We start from the raw sequence: 20612 nt of genomic DNA on the forward strand, positions 1-20612 counted from the left end.
ATAGTTCAACAAAAAATATATATTGAAGGTTTATCTATTTTTAATGTTTTCTTTTTTTTGGTTTAATTATATTATCCATATAAATATCTATAACGATGCGGATCTCCTTTAAGGATAACATTATTTTAATTTTTCTCCTATCTATAGAGAAAAAAAATCCCCCAATCTAAGACTCCTTTTATTCTCGAACCTAACACTTTGTCTAACTTTATCTCTGAAGTATGATATATAAAAATAAGATTATTATTTACTGCAGAGCATGACGCATTGCACTGTTTCTCACAGACATTGACACCATTATCACAGGAACATGCTTTGCAGTTGGTTGGCCAGTATCTTGCCCCATTCTAGTTAAGATAAAAATAAATCAATTATTGTATTTTGTTTTAAATGACATGAGAATAGAACATTTTCTACTCTTCTATGTATATTGCTAAAGGTTAATGAAAATTATTCTACTGCATTTACTGCAGTAACTAAATTTGTTTAACCGCCTATAATAACGTATGATTTTAGGCAGTCACTGCAGTAAACAGTGAGTATCAATCAACCAAAAAAAAGATAAATAATTGCATTAACAGGTTAAAAAGTAAACAAAATGTAGTTACTGAAGTAGAATACATTTATTTATTTGATTTATTCCCTTCAGTGAAACATAAAAAGGGAAGACTGAGAAGAGACAAGAGCTGTCAAAGACAAATATAACCAAAGGGTGTGTCTCTATAACCCAAAGGGTGTGTCTCTCCAACTCAAAGGGCGTATCTTTCCAACACCATAACATCCCTAACCTTAACTAACTATGGTGCACTTACCTGGTGTATAACATTGTTGCTGTCTGTACATGGACACTGCTGTTCATCAGATCCATCTACACAGTTTCTCTCTCCGTCACAAACGTTATTGTTAGCAATACACAATGAACAATCGGCACAACTAAAGTAGCCTTCACCTGGACATGTGCAAACAGGTGGTTCTACTGTCGGTGGCTCAGTAGCTGTAATAAACAAATTAAATGGTTTTAGAAATATTATAAACGACTGAACTCTAACTGACAACAGTTGTAGGGTTTTTAGAAGAAACAAATTCAATCTAATTGGTCACACATCAAGTACAAAATATTGTAAAAATTGACATGCAAATAGGTGGTTCTACTGTCGGTGGCTCAGTAGCTGTAATAAACAAATTAAATGTGTTTTTGTAATATTATAAACGACTGAAATCTGACTGACACCAGTCAGAGTTATTTTTACAAAATATTGTAAAAATGTGTACTCACTCAAGTGATAATATTTTATATGGATTAATTTACACAACAGAGGGTTATGGTAAGCAGTCAATGGTAAGCGGAAAACATAGAATCATTTACACAAAACAGATTACTTACGAGCTGCTGTTGTTACACATGGATCCCCAGTACATAACCAGTGCCCTCCACTTCTACATTGACTGAAAACAATTTCTCAACATTAGTTTCTTTTACAAAATTGCATAAAAAATGATGACACATCCTCTAGGACTTAAATGTATTAAATGGAAAATTATATGAAAATGTATGCCTTATTTTATGTTTGTATGAAAAATATACAATTATTTGAGCTATGCTCACTTGTCAGCATCTCGTATTGTTTTATTTAACTCTACCTCTGTGTATTGAGAACTCTATCCAGGTGATCTGAATTTATTTATATTTATATACACATGCATATTAATAGCTGGTAAGATGGTATGCGCACATACTACATGTTGTTGGCTTACATGAATAAAATGTGTGCAATACACAATATACTTTATATTAATATTTCATAGAACTCCTAAGGGACAGTTAAATGGACTGATCATGCTCTGGGCCCCTTAAGCTCTGGGGTTAACAAATATTATCTTACCATTGTTGACAATTTATAACTTTAATTGTTCCTGCAGTGAATCTGTCTGCATGATGAAAACATGGGCACTGCTGTGGTGAAATACATTCGCCATTGTCCAGTACACTTCCTTCTGGGCATGCACAAGCCTCTACTGTGGAATTCCAAGCTGGGCATATGCGGATGTTTTCTGGGTTGTAGCAAAGATCGGGACAAGTACTTGCAGCTGAATCAAAGTGTAAGCTACTTGGGCATTGAATACCTGAAATAAACAAACAATTGTTAATATTTTAAAAAAAATGTTGTCCACTTTACTAAAATTATAATTAAACAAAGTACTTTAGTTCTACTTCTGTTATTTAAATGGCTTGATCTATTGGTATTACATTCTAATTAGAAGTTGGTAGGCCTATTGTTTTAATTCCTTCAGTTTTTTGTTCTGATTGTCTGAGGTTAATATTAATTTCATTTCATAACATTTATTTACAAACTCTGACAAAAAGGGTAAGGAAAAATACAATGCAAATAAATAAATATAATAGCAGACTTGAAAGCAGATATCCGGAAAGATAAAGAAAAACATCTTGAGGTGGGCGGGCCTTAATGAATAAATAAATAAGAAAAATAATAAATAAATAAAAATAATTAAATAAATAAAAATGGATAAATAAATTAAAAAACAAAAGGGAAGTATGGAAAAGATAGGTACTGGTCAAAATGTGACACGTTAATAATAAGAGAAGATATGATCTTTTTTAAAGTACATCTTTTAAGATGAGTAGGGGTTATCCTGTTGTACCAGACCAAGACCAGTCGTTGACGGAAGAGGTCTTCCGGTATCAATAATAACAAACATTGGGTGTTGGGTGTTGTTGTTTTTGTAATATTGTAAAATTAATAATTGTGAATTGTGAATAAAAAACTACTTTACTTACCACAAACACCATCTGATCGCCAATTAATATTGACATGTTTCTCGGAGCATACTTTTGCATAAGCCCCAATAGCAGTACACAGACATTCACAGTCTCCTCCACTATCACAGGCACAAGCATCCCAGATGCATCTCTCATAATAAATGTCTGGATTAACCTAATCAAACAACAATGATAATATACAAATAACAAGAATGTTTTATATTTGAATGAAAATATTTCAGTGAAACAATTATTAATTTAATAAGTAATAAATATTTAGTTCTTATTTTTTCTTCTTTATTGTATCAAACAAATTATCAATACAAAAGGTAGCCAAGATATAGCCGGAGCTAATCAAGCTTGGTATCTTTTAAAACATCTTAACTATTACTTAAGCTACGAAATTAAGAAATATATAACAGAACTTTTGATAACGTCAAAAACAAAACAAAAAATTTTGAATAATAAATAAATAACATAATATAACATAAAGTGATGTATGTATTGTACTGTAATAAACAAAACGATATCAGTTCAATAGATAATATCTGATGGATTATCAATATATAAAACATTGTGAATTATAGATTATTCTTTTATATACTTAAATAAAAGTAATTCTTTAAGTTGTTTAGAGAAAGCAAATCTAGATGTAATTGTTCGTAATTCTAAAGGTAAATCATTCCAAATAACAGCACCAGACAAAGAGATTCTAAATCATCCACAATTAATACGACAAGGGGGAATGGCTAAATTAAAATAATGTTTAATTCTTGTATTGTATGCATGATTGGTAGTTTAAAAATAATCAGATAAACTGTGAGGTAATCTATTATTAAATAGATCAGAAACGAATTTAGAAACACATAAGGTATAAAGTTTGTTTATATCTAACACCAAAAAAAAAGATGAGTTTTAATAACAGATTTAAACTGTTGACAAATGATGTACACTATGAGGTAGTGCATTTCAAAGGTGCAGCGGCAATAAAAATGCCCTGAGATATGGAATTTTCCAAGGCACTTAAAGGGCAAGTTTATCAGTGGATTAACAGAGACAATGGCCAGATTGATAAATGGATATACTGTATGGTCATGAAGAAGTGTCTGTAGAGTAAAACCATTACAAACAAAAACTAGGATGCTTACCACTTCGTGACAAGGGCGAAATACAGCTTGCTTAATGATCATGCATGAATATTGTGACCAGCTTCGACGGCGTGGGTTTGCATCACACGGATGAATGACATCTTGTGTTAGAGGGCAGCTTGTGCGTGTACGCCAGCTGTCTCCAAACAACAATGCTCTAGACTCAATTTCGCCTGACCTTGTTGTGAAATCGTTGTTCTGGTCGCCATCGTAAATACCGCAAAGACCACAAGTGGTACCACGGTATGAAGCATCAAGTGTTAAAGACAAACTCGTTCCTCCGTCCCATTGAAGAACAAGTCCTAAAAAGGATCAACACATATTAGTTTGTGTTTAAATGTGCTACTTGACAAGCTCTGAAAAGTTAATGCACACATTCTTAAAGCCCATTTATACTATAGGACAATAATGATTGAAAGTGGATAAACATACATTTTCATACAGAAAACAAAAAGAAAAGTTTTCATCCTAGAACTCTAAGATAACAATTTATGCTGTCTTTGATGTAAATAACATTTTCAAAATTCAGATGATGATACAATATCTAAATTGTTCTTAATGACAATAAAGTCATTTGTTTTGATCTTTAAAAATATCCTTCTTTAGTTCTAATATCTGAAATAATTAGTTTTTCAAAATCAAAATTATCTTACTTTGATCTTGTGTTGTGTAAATCCAGTTGCGGCCAACCTGATAGCAGTCAACAGTGCCCTCTGGTGCACCATTTAATTGGATATCAATTGTATCCTGTCCTCTTGTGAAACGAGTTACTGTTCCTTGGTATGTTACTCTGACAGACTTGGTACATGATACACCGGTAACACCACATGGAACATTCTCCACAATGACACTAAATGTTGACGTACCTTGACCGCAGCCATCCTCACAAAAAACGTATCCACAAGATCCTATGTAAAAATATTCAAATAATAATTATAGCAACCATTACAGGGCGAGTATCATACCACTAGACCACAGAGCCATGTATGGTATTATCAAAGATTTTCACCCACCAGATACATTCTCTCATACAACAAACGCCCTCACAATCAGTGGAGGCTTAACAAGTCAAAATAAATTCCAACTTTAATTCGCAACGGTTTTTAAAATAATATTGTGTATATGTAAATCAATGATGTTGCGTAGCACTGTGTAAATTATATATAAATTATACTGTAAATTATAGAAACATATATATATATATATATATTCCTTCACTTACACTAATGAAGGGCTAGTGTTGCCCGAAAGCTCTGCTAACTTTTCTGGCTGTTTTACTTCTCGTTTTGATTTAGCTTTTCGCTTTTATTTTGTATCCCCACTGATACCCACAGCATTGTTATTTTTTCAGTAATTTGACTTTGGATTTATATATATATATATATATATGTTAATATTTATACACATCACAGGCACAGAATAAATTCTAAACTGCCCGGTGATATACTAAACATTTAATTAATTAAATTGAAACGATACAGATGAGGAAACCTGTGAGAATGAGAAAAAGTCGCCCTAACCGAGATTCAATCCTGGAACATTCTGCTTGATATGCAGATGTCCTAACCATTAGACCACTGGGGCTTTCATGGTATTGTTCAAACCCGTTTGGATATATTTATTGTTATTATATGGCTTCCCAAAAAAATATTTTTCAATTTTTTTTTTCCAATTGATTCATACATCTTGGGTTTTTTTGCCGCTTTCATTTTTAAAATATTTTAATCACCATTTTATACATTATAATTATTATATTTTTTTTTTCTCAAAAAGAAAATCTCATTAGAATCTACAACATATTAATTTTAATTTAAAATGAAAGAAGTAAATGTTTATTTGAATTAAATATATACATTGCATATCCCATATATTTTACATTTTCTTTTTTTTTTTATGTATGCTATAATATACAAAAAATACCTTTCATATAAAATCGTTCTCTTTATGGTATCAACATCTACACATAATTACTATTATAACACACCTATAGTTGATTCTTGTAAATTTGATTGGATAACTGTGGGTCATGACATTAAATGAATGTACTAGTCCTCTCCAGAGTGCGATTTTGTACACAATGTTTTTGTGCATTCATTTTGTTACACAAGAGGCTGTTGTTGACTGATAATATTCAGGCAACCTACAGTGTCAAAGGCTCTATTATTGTTCTACATCCAAAGTTTTATATTCGTTCAATGAAACAAATAATTTCATTAGGTAGAAGATGAAAATAAATTATTTGTAAAATTTGTTATTACAAATTATTTTTATATTATTAAACGACAGCAATACTATAAAAGTATAAGTATATAAAACTTATTTAATTGAATATAGCTTTAAAGTTTTATAATAAATCCGATTCTTTTACATTTGACATTTTTTTATAAAACAGATCAACATATTAAAGTGATTACAGTATTTATACATACCATGGAAGTTGTACAGTTTTCCATCTAATGTTTTATAATGTGCTTCTCCATAAATCCTCGCTGTCCTGGGACACTGGTTCTCTTCACAAACCCATTCACGGTTTGAGCAGAAACTAACAAATCAATTACAGAAAATTATGTTATACTTTAACCTATACAATTATTTAGCAAGCTTTTTATAGGTCATACACATTGTTTATTGCAGTGACACGATTCGTAAACTTCTATGTTGAAAAAAAACTAAAATCATATGTAACTGCAGTAAAAAAGTGTAGTTATTGCAGTGGAAATTTTTTGATGATCACTTTAATACTATTCATTATACTGTAACACTAAATTAAAACTCTAAAAACTTGATTTTGTTTATTATAATTTGATGTTTTGATAAAAAAATCTCACCATCTATTGCAGTCCTGATAGACCATTGCAGCTGGGGCATATGCTCTTCCTTGGTGGTCACATGGACACTGCTCCATAGACACACATTCTCCATTGTGGCTTATTAAATGGTCTGGGCATGCACATCCTCCACGGCAGTCAACGGCATCGCAGTCTATTTGAAGAGTCTCGCAGGTACGCTCACATGCTGAGCAGTTGCTCCACACACGTCCCGCAGGACATGGAGGATTCACTAAAAACATAAAAGAAATAATTTCATACACAATCATCTGAAACAATCTAAAATTATTTACAACAAATTGCTAAAAATCAATTACAAATCTTTGAAGTTATAAATATTAAGTTTTTAAGATGTTTCTATTAATATTTTTTAGAATGTTTACCTGAACAGTCAATCTCTGTGCATGACCATTGTCCATCTCTGCATGTACTAGAAAAACAATGCACTTTTATATTTGACTTTTAATTTTCAACTTTATAATAACACAAAAAAATAGATAAGTTAGTAAGTATTGATCTAACAATAATGAACTTAATAATTAAATATGAAATAAAAAACAATTTTATAAAACTAGATGGTACGCTCGCTTTGCTCGCGTACCATCTAGGTCGTGCCCACATATGGTTATCGAATACATAGTAATTTCAGCGTAAAAAAACTGGCGATTTCAAAATGTAGGCCTACGTACCGCATGACTATAAAACATCTATTTATGTATTTATGTAGTCAACCAAAATTAGCACCGTGCGAATTACTTCCAAAAGAGAAACTTCTCACAAAATGAGTCCAAATGTTTCATTTGGACTCATTTAAACAAACCCAATTTGTATTTTGTATCTAACATTATTGAGGGTTGGGTTTTTTTTTTAATAGGCCTATAAATAACATAACACTAAATAGAGTAAAACATTTCCGATTTAATAACTGTTAAAATTGTCACTGTCATAGTCGATTGAAATAGTAAAGTACATGTAACGATACACCACCACGACGTTTATATTTTTTTGTAATTATTAATTAATACAAACGTTGTGAAGCAACTGTCAGTAATAAAGTATTATATTATTATGTGTTTATAATCTAAAAGTAGGGGCTACCCACACTCACAGTAATAAAGTTTATTAGTATATTTGTTTATATTATAATAAACAGTAGGCCTACCAACGCACACAATAAGAAATTTGCGATTCAAATGGCTATCAAAAGTGGTTAATACCTATTTACAGTATTGTATAGCTTTACAATACTATTTATGTTTATTCTCAAAGGGCCCATAAATTGACCTACTTGTGTTAAATCATGGAGGTATGCAAGCATGGTTAAACCAAATAATTTGGAATGTTCCATTCATCGCAAATCAATACATTTGTATAAACGTATATTAAATCTATCAAAATAGTATTTTTTAAAGAAAATCGGCCTGTCTTCAACATTATGATACTCTACTCGAGCTGTTCAACCGGTTTTCAGCTATTAAAAACAATTATCGTAGGAGGAGATAGGAAAATGCGAAGTATCTTCGTATTATTGTGTACAGGTATTTTTCATGAGGACATCCATTAGACAGTGTATACCACGATCGGAAAACACCCCTATTTGGGGCAAATGGTTGAACCTAAATTCGTTTTAATTGTCAATAACTAATTATCTAACTAAATTTAATTAGTAAACAGGGTTACATCAGGTGGTTAAAATCAGTACCGAGATTATAACCAACTTTATATACCATCGAGTACACATTCTAGAAATAACGCGCGATTTACCGAATTTTGCCCTTACGTAAATTTATATATAGATAAATATGATCAGAGGGCTAAATTAAACTAATATTTTTGTAATAAACTTCTCATATACTTAAACTAAAGAGGATATATTGTGCAAAGAAACAGCATAATGTAATCAGGGTTTTTTTCAGTCCAATGGGCTGCAGACTTCACTAAAAAATTGGCTAAAGCATATGGATATAGATCTGCTATACCTTATATTTCGGTATATAATTTTCATCTGTGTATAAGACGCACCCCTAACTGAGAGTAAAATATCCATATTTTTTATATCGCCGATGTATAAGATGCACTTAATATTTCATCAAAACATTGTTTTTTTTTTTTTATTTCGAGAGGGCATGTAACGCGAAATTTGGTCCAAGGCCAAAACTGGTCCGGTCTTCAAAATCGCTTATTTATCCTTTAAAAAGTCCAAATGGTTGAAGTAAACTTTAATGCTTAGAGTAAATCGAAAAGAAATTATCGAAACGGTTTTTTAGTAATATTAAATTACTAGAGGGTGCTATTAGTTTTAAGCGAACTGAACAATAGAATATCCCAAAAGCCGATTGGAGTTTCTTTAATTAGTGTTTCGATAATAATATTATAGTCAGTGACGTCAACAATCAGTTTATCAGATCTTAAGAGCGCCTAAAACATCTCCATAATGAACAAATCTTCTCATCATATTTAGTATAACATCACGATACTGCCTTGAAAACTAGGCACAAGCAGGTTGCCATTTATAGTAGGTAGCTGGCCTAGACTCTAGCTAGGCCTTACCTTAAAGCCTAGGCCTAGCCAACGAGGTTTCGATGAACAATTATTGTGCGGTGAGGCATTTATGTTCGGTATATAAGATGCACCCTTAATTTAGAGCTCAAATGTCCGTGTTAAAAGTACGACGTATACATAATTTTTACCAAATTATATGGATAAAAGAATACTCTATCAACTTTAGTATTTATTTAGCAGTTAGGGCGATGGCAAATTTGAAAAAAAAATGGTAAAAATCAGAACATGTAGTAACATCTTTTGGAAGAGTATGGGGTTACACCGTCATTTTTAAGGACAAATGAGCGCCGTTTGGTGGCAGCACTTGACACAAAGGGACCCTTACAGGAGAATAAAGTTGTGATATGTGTTGTCCACACCTGCAAGTCGCAGATTTTCTCCCACACATACATTTACAATAACTGTAAAAAAATATCAATATCTATCTTACCAAGTGATAAGTTGTCCATAACGAAACAATGCTTGATAGATAATATGACGTGTATTTCTTACAAAATAATCAGTTTTTCTTTAGATATCCAATGTTGAAGACTTCTGATTTTGTGCGTATGCAACGAACTGACGTGCGCAACGGGATCTCATGTGATCTCGAACGATCACCGTAGTGAAATAAAATATCAATTTGTAAACAAACTTAAACGGCCTTTAAGGTTAAATTCCTTACCATGTATTGCACTGATCCTGCCTTGTTTCTCCTGGTTCGTAGCGAGTGCCATGGTAGCAGTGACACTGGGCCACAGGGACGCAACTGTCACGTTCTGCATCCCACATCTATTATTATAACATGTATTTAACATATTAACAAACAATTACAATAAAAATCTAAACAAAATCTAATACAGAATTAAGTCTAGCGACATTAAACATCCTGGAGTATTGAAACTGCTGATAGCAAATGGCCAATACCATAGTATCTAACTCCTAAATATTACTAACCTAACCCTCTTAAGGCTCATTTACACAAGGACAATAACGATCGATGATAAATATGCATTTGTCATTCTAAAAGCACAAGAAATCTAAATAGTTCTCATCCTAGAACTATGATAGGAACCATCTATGCTTCTTTTGATGAAAATAATTATTTTCACACGTCAAATCAAATGACGTCAAGATTAGTTAGAGCAATAATATTGATTTTAATGTTTTTATTGATCATGACGTCATTTGATTGGATTAAAAAAAACATTAATTTTTAAAGACAGCTTAAAAGATTATCTTATAGTTCTAGAACGAAATTTTTTTTGTTTTGAAGTAAGAAAAATGTATGTTTATCTATTTATCGTCGATCATTATCATCCTAGTGTAAATGGGCTTTTAAAATAATCTATCACCATATTACAGTACCCTATGGTCTGAAGGCTGTTGTCATTAGAAACTACACAGCATGATGATGATATTGCTAGAAAGACGTGATGCCTCTCAGGATTTTTATTTAGATTTTTTTATGGTAGAGCACTGTCACTTACAGTTCCATCGGCACATTGACATCCAGGAATGCATTCTTCAACGCAGTCTTCATTACTAATTGATAATTCATGGCATGTTACATCACAGCTTCTTCCACACTCTCTGTATACCTTACCCTCTGGGCATTCATGCTCTAGACAATATAACAAATTAAAATAAAATAAAAAATGCATTCTGAATATTACTAATTGAAATCTGATATGAACATAACAACATTTTAAAACAAAAAATATTATAACTCATAAACATAAGAAAAAATAAACACACACAAATGTTAATTTGATTCATTTTTATAGCCAATATTTAAAAATATAAACAATATAAAGGATCACGATAAAATTATTAAACTGCAGTAACTACATTTTACACTGCAGTTTTTTGAGTTCTGCAATAAACAGTATGTTTATAAACAAAACAAAAATATTGTATAAACAGGTTAAAGAGTAAACAAAATGTAGTTACTGCAGTAACTGCAGTAGAATAATGTTGACATGGTCCCTAAATGATATAAATAAATGTAGGACAGATTCCCTTAGATGAATTGACACACAAAGAAAACCCCATGGGCTTTTGTCACATCTAGATAGATAAAATAAAAAATGCACTTACCGCAAAATTCACTGGTCCGCCAATCAAGTACAATTCCTGCAACTGCGCATCTATGAGCATATGCTGCAAATGCCATACATTCACATTCGTTCCCTACTGACACTCTTGACCAACAAGCACACACACTATTTTGGCAGTCTTCAATGAACTCTTCAATGCCTACAACATTGTGGCAACTGGAGAATGTCTCGCTCTGAAGTTGGCTACACAGTGTAGTTGCCTGCCTGTACATCTGTGCATTTATTGCACAAACACCTCCTAGTCCGCCATAGCCAGCATCACCGAGATCCGGGCAAGACCCAGAATTCTTCCATGAGTTTGCGAAGCGGTAAGGTTGCACGGCAACAGAGTTCCTAGGTGTCATCATATCGTTATCTTGGTTGCTGTCAAAGTTGCCAAACAAACCAGTGACCTATAATAATAATAAAATCTTTAGTATTGCAACAAAACCGTATAACATTGTAAAACAAGAAGAAATATAAAGTTGGTAAATTTAGACAAACAATAGAAGTTAAAAGAACTACAGTAGGATGGAAACATTAGGTACTTTACAAACAAACTTAATTATTTCAATATTACAGGTATCTATATTATAATAGCACTAAGCCAAAATGTATTCCTCTATCTTCTCCTAAACTGTAATTCCGATACAGAGCCGTTTAATTCCATTTATCCATTAGCCTATTATCAGAACGGCAAAGTTGTACAAAATATATGTTTCAATTTTTTCCCCTCAGTTTCTACTGTATGATCAGTGCTTAGGAGAGGTTTCACAACATAAATCCAGAGCACATTATAATATATATATATATATACTATGCATATTTGTTATACTCTACTTTCTCTAGAACATACAGTGTGTACTTAATTTATCATGGTGCCTGTCTGTTGGACAAGTACCTGCTAGTATTTATTCATTCATTAAAAAAAAACCCTATGAAATAAGGAAAAAAGGACAGAAACAGTAAAACAAGAATATTAAAATATGAAAAAAAGTTTTAAATGCCAAGAATCAAACGATAATAAAACTACTACATCTTAGACAATTTATTCTGTGGTAGGGATGGTGGATTGTTTTCAACAAATTATTATTAATTCTCAAATTACGACCGTGGTTGCGATAAGGGGGAAGAAAATCAAGAAAAATGCAGTAGCTAGGCCATTACCAAACTGTATCATTAGCTTATTATCTATGATGGATTTATTGTGCATCAAGCATTGTCGCACCTCGTTTTCGGCATAATTAATGTGTTTTGAAAGTTTTGATAGTTTTTATTTGTTTGTTTTGTTACTTACCTTCTTGAAATTGAAATTTTTTCACATGTGTTATTAAAGAATTTAATTAAATTGAATTATTATACAAAATAAATTTACCAATTCTCTCCATGAAGGCGAGAGTCGGACAAACAGTTGGTTTTCACCATCCCAAAGGATCTGGACACCTATAGGCGTCTCAATGCGAATGAACTCGTCAGATACCCATCTCACTTGAACCATGCTTTGTTCTGTTGTCGGAATTCCAATGACTTCATTGTTTCTCAGAAGTTCAGAATTGGAACGTAATCTATGAAATGAGATACAATTAAGGTATCACGTATAAATTATTCTACTGCAGTTATTGCAGTAACTACATTTTGTTTACTCTTTAAACCTGTTTATGCAACTAATTAGCAAGCTTTCTTGTGTAATCATACATATTGTTATTACAGTACATTGATTGACGTTGTTGGTCGTAGGTCATCGCAAATAAAAAGCTCCATATTATAATAATATTAAGCTTTGTCTACACTATCAAACTAGTTTGACGAAACGAGTGTGATGTGCCTAAATATGGTAGTGATATGCCCAAATATAGTAGTGATAGGACATCATCATGTACATATATGGGCACATCACATTGATTGACGTTGTTGGTCGTAGGCCATCGCGAATAAAAAGCTCCATATTAAGGTTTGTCTACACTATTAAACTAGTTTGACAAAAAGTGTGATGTGCCTAAATATAGTAGTGATATGCCCAAATATAGTAGTGATATGACATCATCATGTCCATATATGGGCACATTACATTTTTTTGTCACATAAAGTTTGATAGTGTAGACAGAGCTTTATATGAATAAAACTTACTTGTATACACTGTCACCATAAATACGTATAGAAACTGACGAAATGCAAGACACCGTCACGACTTGCTGAGCACATTGTGTCATGTCAATCCAAATATGGAATGGTGTTTCAATGGATGCATCGCTCACTGATTGAACTAAAATGTACTGGCAATTTCCTCTCAGTCTATAACGGACGTTATCAAATGTTGTGAAGAAATGACTGCCGATAATTGAGGCACGGCCATCACATTCAGTATCTGTACATTGCCAAGTACCACTATCACATGTACTAAACAAGATTTAAATAGGTGTATTATTCAATTGTTTTGTTTTTATAGATTAATACGCTTTTTAAAACAATTTGTAACATAGTTTGATCTGCCGATTTATTACATGTTTTCATACATGCGAACCTTGATAAAACGTATAGTTTGGAGCTATTTGATTACTATGATGGTCAGTTTAGTACCAGGGCAATTAAACATGCCCAGTAACAACTCAGCTCATCTTGAAACAAAAAAAAACAGGCCTCTCATCATAGAGACTTTACAGGGTCCCCTGTTCAATAAAAAATGTGACCTTTGATCCCCTATGAAAACCATTTTACCTGAATGTTTATTTAGCTTTATGCAATCAAATTTGTTTAGTGTAAACCAGCCTATGTTTTTGGGTATTTGTTTATATTTACAGCGCTTAGAGGTTTCACAACATTAGGCGCTATATAAATCCAGGATATATATTTAAAAAAAATTATTAAATACCATGAGCGGCATTCAGCATCTAACGTTGTTTGTGCTGGGTACAGTTCATCATTGAGTAAACATGGACATTGTCTTCGTTCAACACAATTCTCACCATCAAAATATGTTCCTGAAATGAGAAATAATTTATACATTTTTAGATTTTATCAATGTGTTAATTTTATGTCACTTCATCGTTTTACATCACATAAAATCTTAGTACAACTTGTTTTTGTTCTATATTAATTATATCATATATTTTATTTTCAAAAAGTTAATGTGAAAAAGTAAACAAACAAGAAATTAAATTTTGGGAATAATATGCCATTATTTTTGCGTACAGAATTTTTCGCAATTTACCAATCACTTGGTTTTTTCGCGAATGTACTCAGTACTGTAGTTTGAACATCTAGTACCTACCTAGGACTAAGCCTCTCGTAGTATCGCAATCCAAAAACAATACCTTACTGTGGCATCACGTGGGAATGCGATAAAAAAAACAATACCTTTCGTGGGAGCGCGTGGGATTGCGATCAAAGGACAATACTTCATGGGTTTGCGATCATAAAAAAATGCCCCACGTGTAGGCTACAAAAGGTTACGCATGGGAACGAAGCAGTAATTAATAGCTGTACTGTAAGGTAAACAAAGTCTATTATGTAGGCTTACATTTACAGAAGTAAGCCTACTGAACTAGTTAAAATAATATTTCGATATATCTTTATTTTTTCGCAAACCTTCCACTGCGAAATGGCCATGGCGGAAGTATTGTCAATCACAGTTCCCCGATTACAGGGATTTTTGTAGTAAGGTTTAAAATGGAGAAATTCACAAAAATTACGGCATATACAGTATTCAAAAGAGGGAACATCATTTTCCAAATAGGGATTGGTTCTTAACTCAGTAGGTTATTTAAATTTATTCACATTTAAATTGTGGAAAGCTATCATTTCTCTAATAAGTAGATAAATATAAAAAGCATTTTCAAATGTAACATTTGTACCTTGTGGACAGACACAACCATCAACACAGAACTCCAAACATTCTCTTTCAAAGTCCGCATTTTCACAGGTGCGAGGGCAGGCTGTACCGCATTCACTGTACACCATATTGCTATCACACGATATACCTGAAAAAAAAATGTTTATATCCACTAAGAGAAAATTGTGCTTTATTGTCAGAACGTGTGTAAAGTTTTGTTTCAATTTTTGTTTTAGTAGAGAATAATGAATTGTGTTACTAAAGAATTTGATTTGTATGTGTTATATAGTGATTTAAAGAATATGCTCTGAATTGAAATGTAAGTTGATAAACCTGACATACCACAAAATGTGGGACTCCTCCAGTTCAAGTTGACCGCTTTTGTGCCGCAAATACGAGAGTACTCTGTGAATGATTCGCATTCGCATCGCTCTCCAGCAGTGATATTACACTGGCACATGTGGTACATGCAAACACCAAAGAATGGTTCCGGACTCACTAGGGCATGACAAGCCTCAAATACGTCAGAATAAATATAATTACAACGCTCAACAGCCTGGAAAGAAATAGAATTATGAACAAAATAAATCAGATAATCAGTGCTTCATTTTGCATTCTTTTTTATACGTTACCATTACTGATCTTGTAGACCTCTTCTTCTGCAAGTGGCTGTCATTGATGAATACTGTATTCAATTTTGACACTTAACGTTGAGCATAGTTTGTCCATAATAACACTTGCATTTATATAGCTTCTAAGCACATTATCATTTTGTGGATCCATTGAAGATTTAAGTATTTTGTATTTTAAGCGTTGAGTTAATACTCAACTAACAATATTTTATATTTAAAGTACTAATTTTTCTGAATTGACTCTTTATAATTGACAAGATAGAGGGTGTACTTCCAGGTATCTTTAGTATAGTACTAGTAAAAGTTATTTTTTTTTAACACGCCATTTACAAACTAGCATGTGTAAGGCTGAAACTTGGTGCCAATATTCTGGAAATATCCATGTAGTAATTTGTTAGATTTTGTTTACATTTGTGTTATTTTTGTGTATCAGATAATAATTCTTACCAAACTAAGAAGTTGGTTTTGAGCGGTGTCCACAAGTATTTGGCAAGGATGATCTGGGTATAGTGGTAAATCAACACAATCCGTTCTCGGGGCAGCCTTCATCGTATTACCAAACTCATAATCACTTTGAGCTGCTGCGAAAGAGTATGGATTCATGTTCAAGTCATTTTCAGGATCACCATCCATGTTCCCGCAAAGTCCGTTCATTGTGCCTTGATAGATTTCTGGCATCTGCACGTATACACCAGCTCGTCCATCGAATGATACTTTTATACCTAAAAAATAATTAAATTTGCGTCATTTTAAACTGAATTAATAATACAGTTAGATCAAAGAATATGTGACTCGTACAAATTAGGAAAATTGATCATAATTAATCAAATAATTTTGAGTATGTAGAATGGTCTTCACACAGCCACTAGAAAAAGATTAGGATGGGGAGGGGGCCAAATATATTTCAACTCAACTCAACTCAACGTAAACATTTATTTTCTTTCTTTCATTCAATAATAAAACAAATGAATAAGGTATTAAAAAAGTAAGTACGAGTTACAAATAATACATTTCATTAATATAATATATAAACACGACAGGCAAAGAACATTAGTTCTAAACCGCCCGGTGATATACTGAAATTTTAATTAATTAATTTGAAACGATAAAGATGAGAAAATATAATATATTTAATTCCAAAGGCAAATTACTGAAAAAATTAAAATGATGTATATATAAATGGCTGATCTCTATGGAGATACAAATGAAATAAGCAAAAGGCTAAAACTATTTGTTATGATATTCAAATCTCTACATTAAGTGGGAAAAAATTCTATTTTAGTTTGATTTTCCGTTTTGTATTATTTTTTGTTGTACAGTATATATGGAATATATATTCTGAAATAAAGTGATCAAATCAAATCAAATCAAAGGACGGTGAAACACCCAGAAAAAAAAAATCAGAGCTTACACCAGCCCTTCTTTAGTGCAAGTGAATGTACTTAGACAAGATTGAGACTTTAAGGCAGGCAACGGTTAAGCACTGGCTAAATGGACTGTTATAATATAAGTATATAATAAGTATATATTTGTATAAGTATAATGACGTACCATCATTAGATTGGAAAATCAAGTAAACGCCGAGGGAAACAATGGTGACATCATTTTCTGTACGTGGAATTCGTTTTTCGACTCTATTTTCAGTAAGCACCTTGCCTGGATACAGCATATACTCCATTCCTTCATATCTTTAAAAGGGAAAAAAAACATTTAAAGCAAGTACTGTACATAGAGCTTGGTTCCCACTAGGAATCAATGCATGTCATTTGAACAATCATGATGCAACACCTGATGTTCCATCGTTTTGTGGTCAAATATCTTGTGTTTCATTTATGTTCTTTTGTTGCGTCGTTGTGGAAATTATACTTTAATCTTCTTAGCATTTTGCCAAGTAATAGTAATATTATTATTGATACTTTGTGACTTACGTGATACAGACTGCATATCTGCAAATATTTCCAGAATTATCACAGTCATAATCGGTTATTATATCAACTGAAAAATGGTCTGGATCACCCTCATAGGAAGCCAGACTGTAGGTACATTTTCCAGGAAAAATGACAACTCGGCCATCAAATGAACGGTAATGTGAATTACAGCAAGCTGTACAAACTAAATTGCAAAAATAGTAGTGTTATCATTAGCAAAAATAAGCAGGGCCATAGCCACTAGCACGGTTGGTGAGGTTTCAACCAGAGCACTTTTTGACAGGACACACCCATTGATTAATTAAATAGAATACAGTAGGCCAATGTTGCTTTGGTCAATTACGCATCACGTGTCATGCGGTATTTAGTTTTATAACAAACCTGATTGCATTCTTGCAATTTCATTGGTCAATTACGCATCACGTTACATTTGAAAAAGTTGTATCTAATCTAATTTTGCAACACGACAATTGTTAATGATATGGAAATCAACTCATCTAAAACTGTTCTACTCTAATTTAGAGCACTGCCTTTTTTAATGGCCTAGCTTCCGAGTCTAGCATTCGTCAATGGTTTACGATAAATAAATTAAATAAAAGTAGGTGTGTTATAAAACAAAAAATTAATTTATTGTTTGTATACTAACAGAAAGGTACTTTTTTATGGAATTGATGTTTGTTTTAATAAATATATTTTTGTAAATTTATCAATTGTATATGGTAATTTTGAATGTGAATGAATACTATAATTATTTCTGTTGAGGAAAACAATTTTTCCATGTACCCCTTTTTATATGGCCTACATTGCAGCATAAAAATTGGTTATTACTTACTACGGCTGTCATTAAAACCTAGAAAAAAAGAAGAAATTAATTAATATTATAAAAACAAAATACTAAAATCTATAATGCGTGAAACAGGGTTCATACTACACTTTCTCAATTTCTATAACATTGTTTACGCAGAATAATTATATAAATGGTGTCATAAAACATAAAAATCTCTCCTTCCCACCCAAAGAGATCTTTCCTAGGTCTAGGTTAAATGCTTCTCCTTAATTCCACCACTGCCTTCTTCTATCTCAAAATAACTAACAGAAAAGTTTGATGATAGGCCTATAGTTACATTTCAAAACCCTGAATAAATTAATGATAAAACATCCCCCACACCTCTTCGGTACTGTATGTCTAATTTTAAAATTGTATCCAAATTTGAAGAAGACATTTTATAAAACAAACATTATCAACTTATTTTTTAAAAAAGAACTTGTCTCGGAAACACTTTCAATGACAATTATGGTAGTCTTTAAAGATCTATTCTTTTAAAGTATGCTTGCATTTTTCTTTTTATATAAAAATTACACAGTATATATATTTTGCATAAAACAAACACCGTTTAATTTAACCATATATATATGCATAGAGATATTATAGTGAACTATAATATCTCTATGATTGATGTAAAGTTGACAACTATTTTAGTGTCTTTCTTCTTCTATTTTTGGTTTTTCTTTTATGGCCTTGCACAGCCATGACAAAAGACACCTTTGACGTGTTAAAAGTAGGTATTGCCATTATCATCATCCTACCCAATAGCCAATAAAAAACACGTAACTTACTATCAAAGATACCACTTCCATCACCATTAATGTTACCTAAAAACAAATAATAAAAAGAATTTATTCATCTAAAAGAAATTTATTTACTACATAAACTATGTTTAAAAAGTTCTTCACGATGCTATAAAAAAACACAAAAATTTAGTGTTACAAAATCAAGCTTTTAAAAACAAAGATTTATACACATGATAAGGAGTATACTGAATTTTCAAAACTTACTGTCAATTTCAGTACAGTATGCACCCGTGTAACCTTGTGTACATCCACATGTTTCCGGTTGGACGCAAATGCCACCATTTTCACATGGTGTTGTACAGATTGCTGAAAGAAGATAATCAAATATCATTTGTGAAAAACTGAAACATGCAAAACCTTCACAATCTATAGGAAAATTTAGATCATCCATGAAAACATAATTTGTTAGTCAGCAACACAATGTTTGGTTCTCAACATCTAGTCCATGCAAACATGTTTATATACTAGATGGTACGCTAACTTCCCATCTAGGTCCTGCCTACAGACGGTTCTCTAATAAAACCGTAATTTCAGCGTAAAAAAACTGGCAATTTCAAATGCATGTACTGCAGGATTATAATACATTGTCATTTACAGAAATGAATAGACAATGATTTATGTAGTCAATTGAAATTAATACCCTGGAATTACTTCTGAAATAGAAACTTGTCACAAAATGAGTCATTTAAACAAACCCAATTTGTGTTTTGTATGTACAGTAACATGAGGGGTGAGGGATGGGGAAGAGGTTGGGTACAAAGAGGAAACATTTTTAAATATACAGTTAATCAGGTAAATCAAGGCAATCTATAACAGGATGCTGAGATAGGAACTTCCAGTCCTTTGATCTTACGATTGGCTTCTACAAATTCATACTAGTTACTGTTACATACCAAGTACATTATTCTCTGGTTTCTGTTTAGGGGCGTGTAATTGGTCGTGTCACAACCACACATAAAACCATTGATCTAATAGAGCTCAGCATCCTGTTGTTAGATTGACTTGGGTAAATTCATCCTATAATACTTACGATCATTGCACAGAATACCACTCCAGCCCTCATTACAAATGCAAATACATCCGTCACTTAGTTCTCCATGTGTACAATCTTGGTCACATGCACTTGTATCTGTAATACCTTTACAAAAAAAGTGATAATAAATTCATGCCTGATACGGTTTTATTAAAGTGTAGAT

At 32.2% G+C, this 20612-nt stretch overlaps 1 protein-coding gene across 12 annotated transcripts in view; it reads right to left on the reverse strand.

Moving 5' to 3' along the window:
* The window catches only part of LOC140057990 (uncharacterized), a 130093-nt gene that overhangs the window by 103253 nt on the left and 6228 nt on the right, over positions 1-20612 (reverse strand). For all 12 annotated transcript variants that reach the window (XM_072103641.1, XM_072103638.1, XM_072103640.1 and 9 more), the window contains exons 6-30: positions 20447-20554; positions 19621-19722; positions 19402-19437; positions 18617-18634; positions 17785-17968; positions 17408-17544; positions 16304-16578; positions 15567-15780; positions 15247-15372; positions 14265-14373; positions 13523-13792; positions 12771-12960; positions 11397-11808; positions 10787-10920; positions 9982-10088; positions 7139-7185; positions 6756-6987; positions 6357-6469; positions 4581-4835; positions 3928-4229; positions 2798-2954; positions 1884-2124; positions 1385-1446; positions 813-994; positions 252-347 (exon numbers count right to left, since the gene is read on the reverse strand). In XM_072103641.1, coding sequence (XP_071959742.1) covers positions 252-347; positions 813-994; positions 1385-1446; positions 1884-2124; positions 2798-2954; positions 3928-4229; positions 4581-4835; positions 6357-6469; positions 6756-6987; positions 7139-7185; positions 9982-10088; positions 10787-10920; positions 11397-11808; positions 12771-12960; positions 13523-13792; positions 14265-14373; positions 15247-15372; positions 15567-15780; positions 16304-16578; positions 17408-17544; positions 17785-17968; positions 18617-18634; positions 19402-19437; positions 19621-19722; positions 20447-20554 — 4109 coding nt within the window. The remainder of the gene's footprint in view (positions 1-251; positions 348-812; positions 995-1384; positions 1447-1883; positions 2125-2797; positions 2955-3927; positions 4230-4580; positions 4836-6356; positions 6470-6755; positions 6988-7138; positions 7186-9981; positions 10089-10786; positions 10921-11396; positions 11809-12770; positions 12961-13522; positions 13793-14264; positions 14374-15246; positions 15373-15566; positions 15781-16303; positions 16579-17407; positions 17545-17784; positions 17969-18616; positions 18635-19401; positions 19438-19620; positions 19723-20446; positions 20555-20612) is intronic.

The sequence above is a fragment of the Antedon mediterranea genome, chromosome 1, assembly GCF_964355755.1.
Source record: "Antedon mediterranea chromosome 1, ecAntMedi1.1, whole genome shotgun sequence".
NCBI lineage: Eukaryota > Metazoa > Echinodermata > Crinoidea > Comatulida > Antedonidae > Antedon > Antedon mediterranea.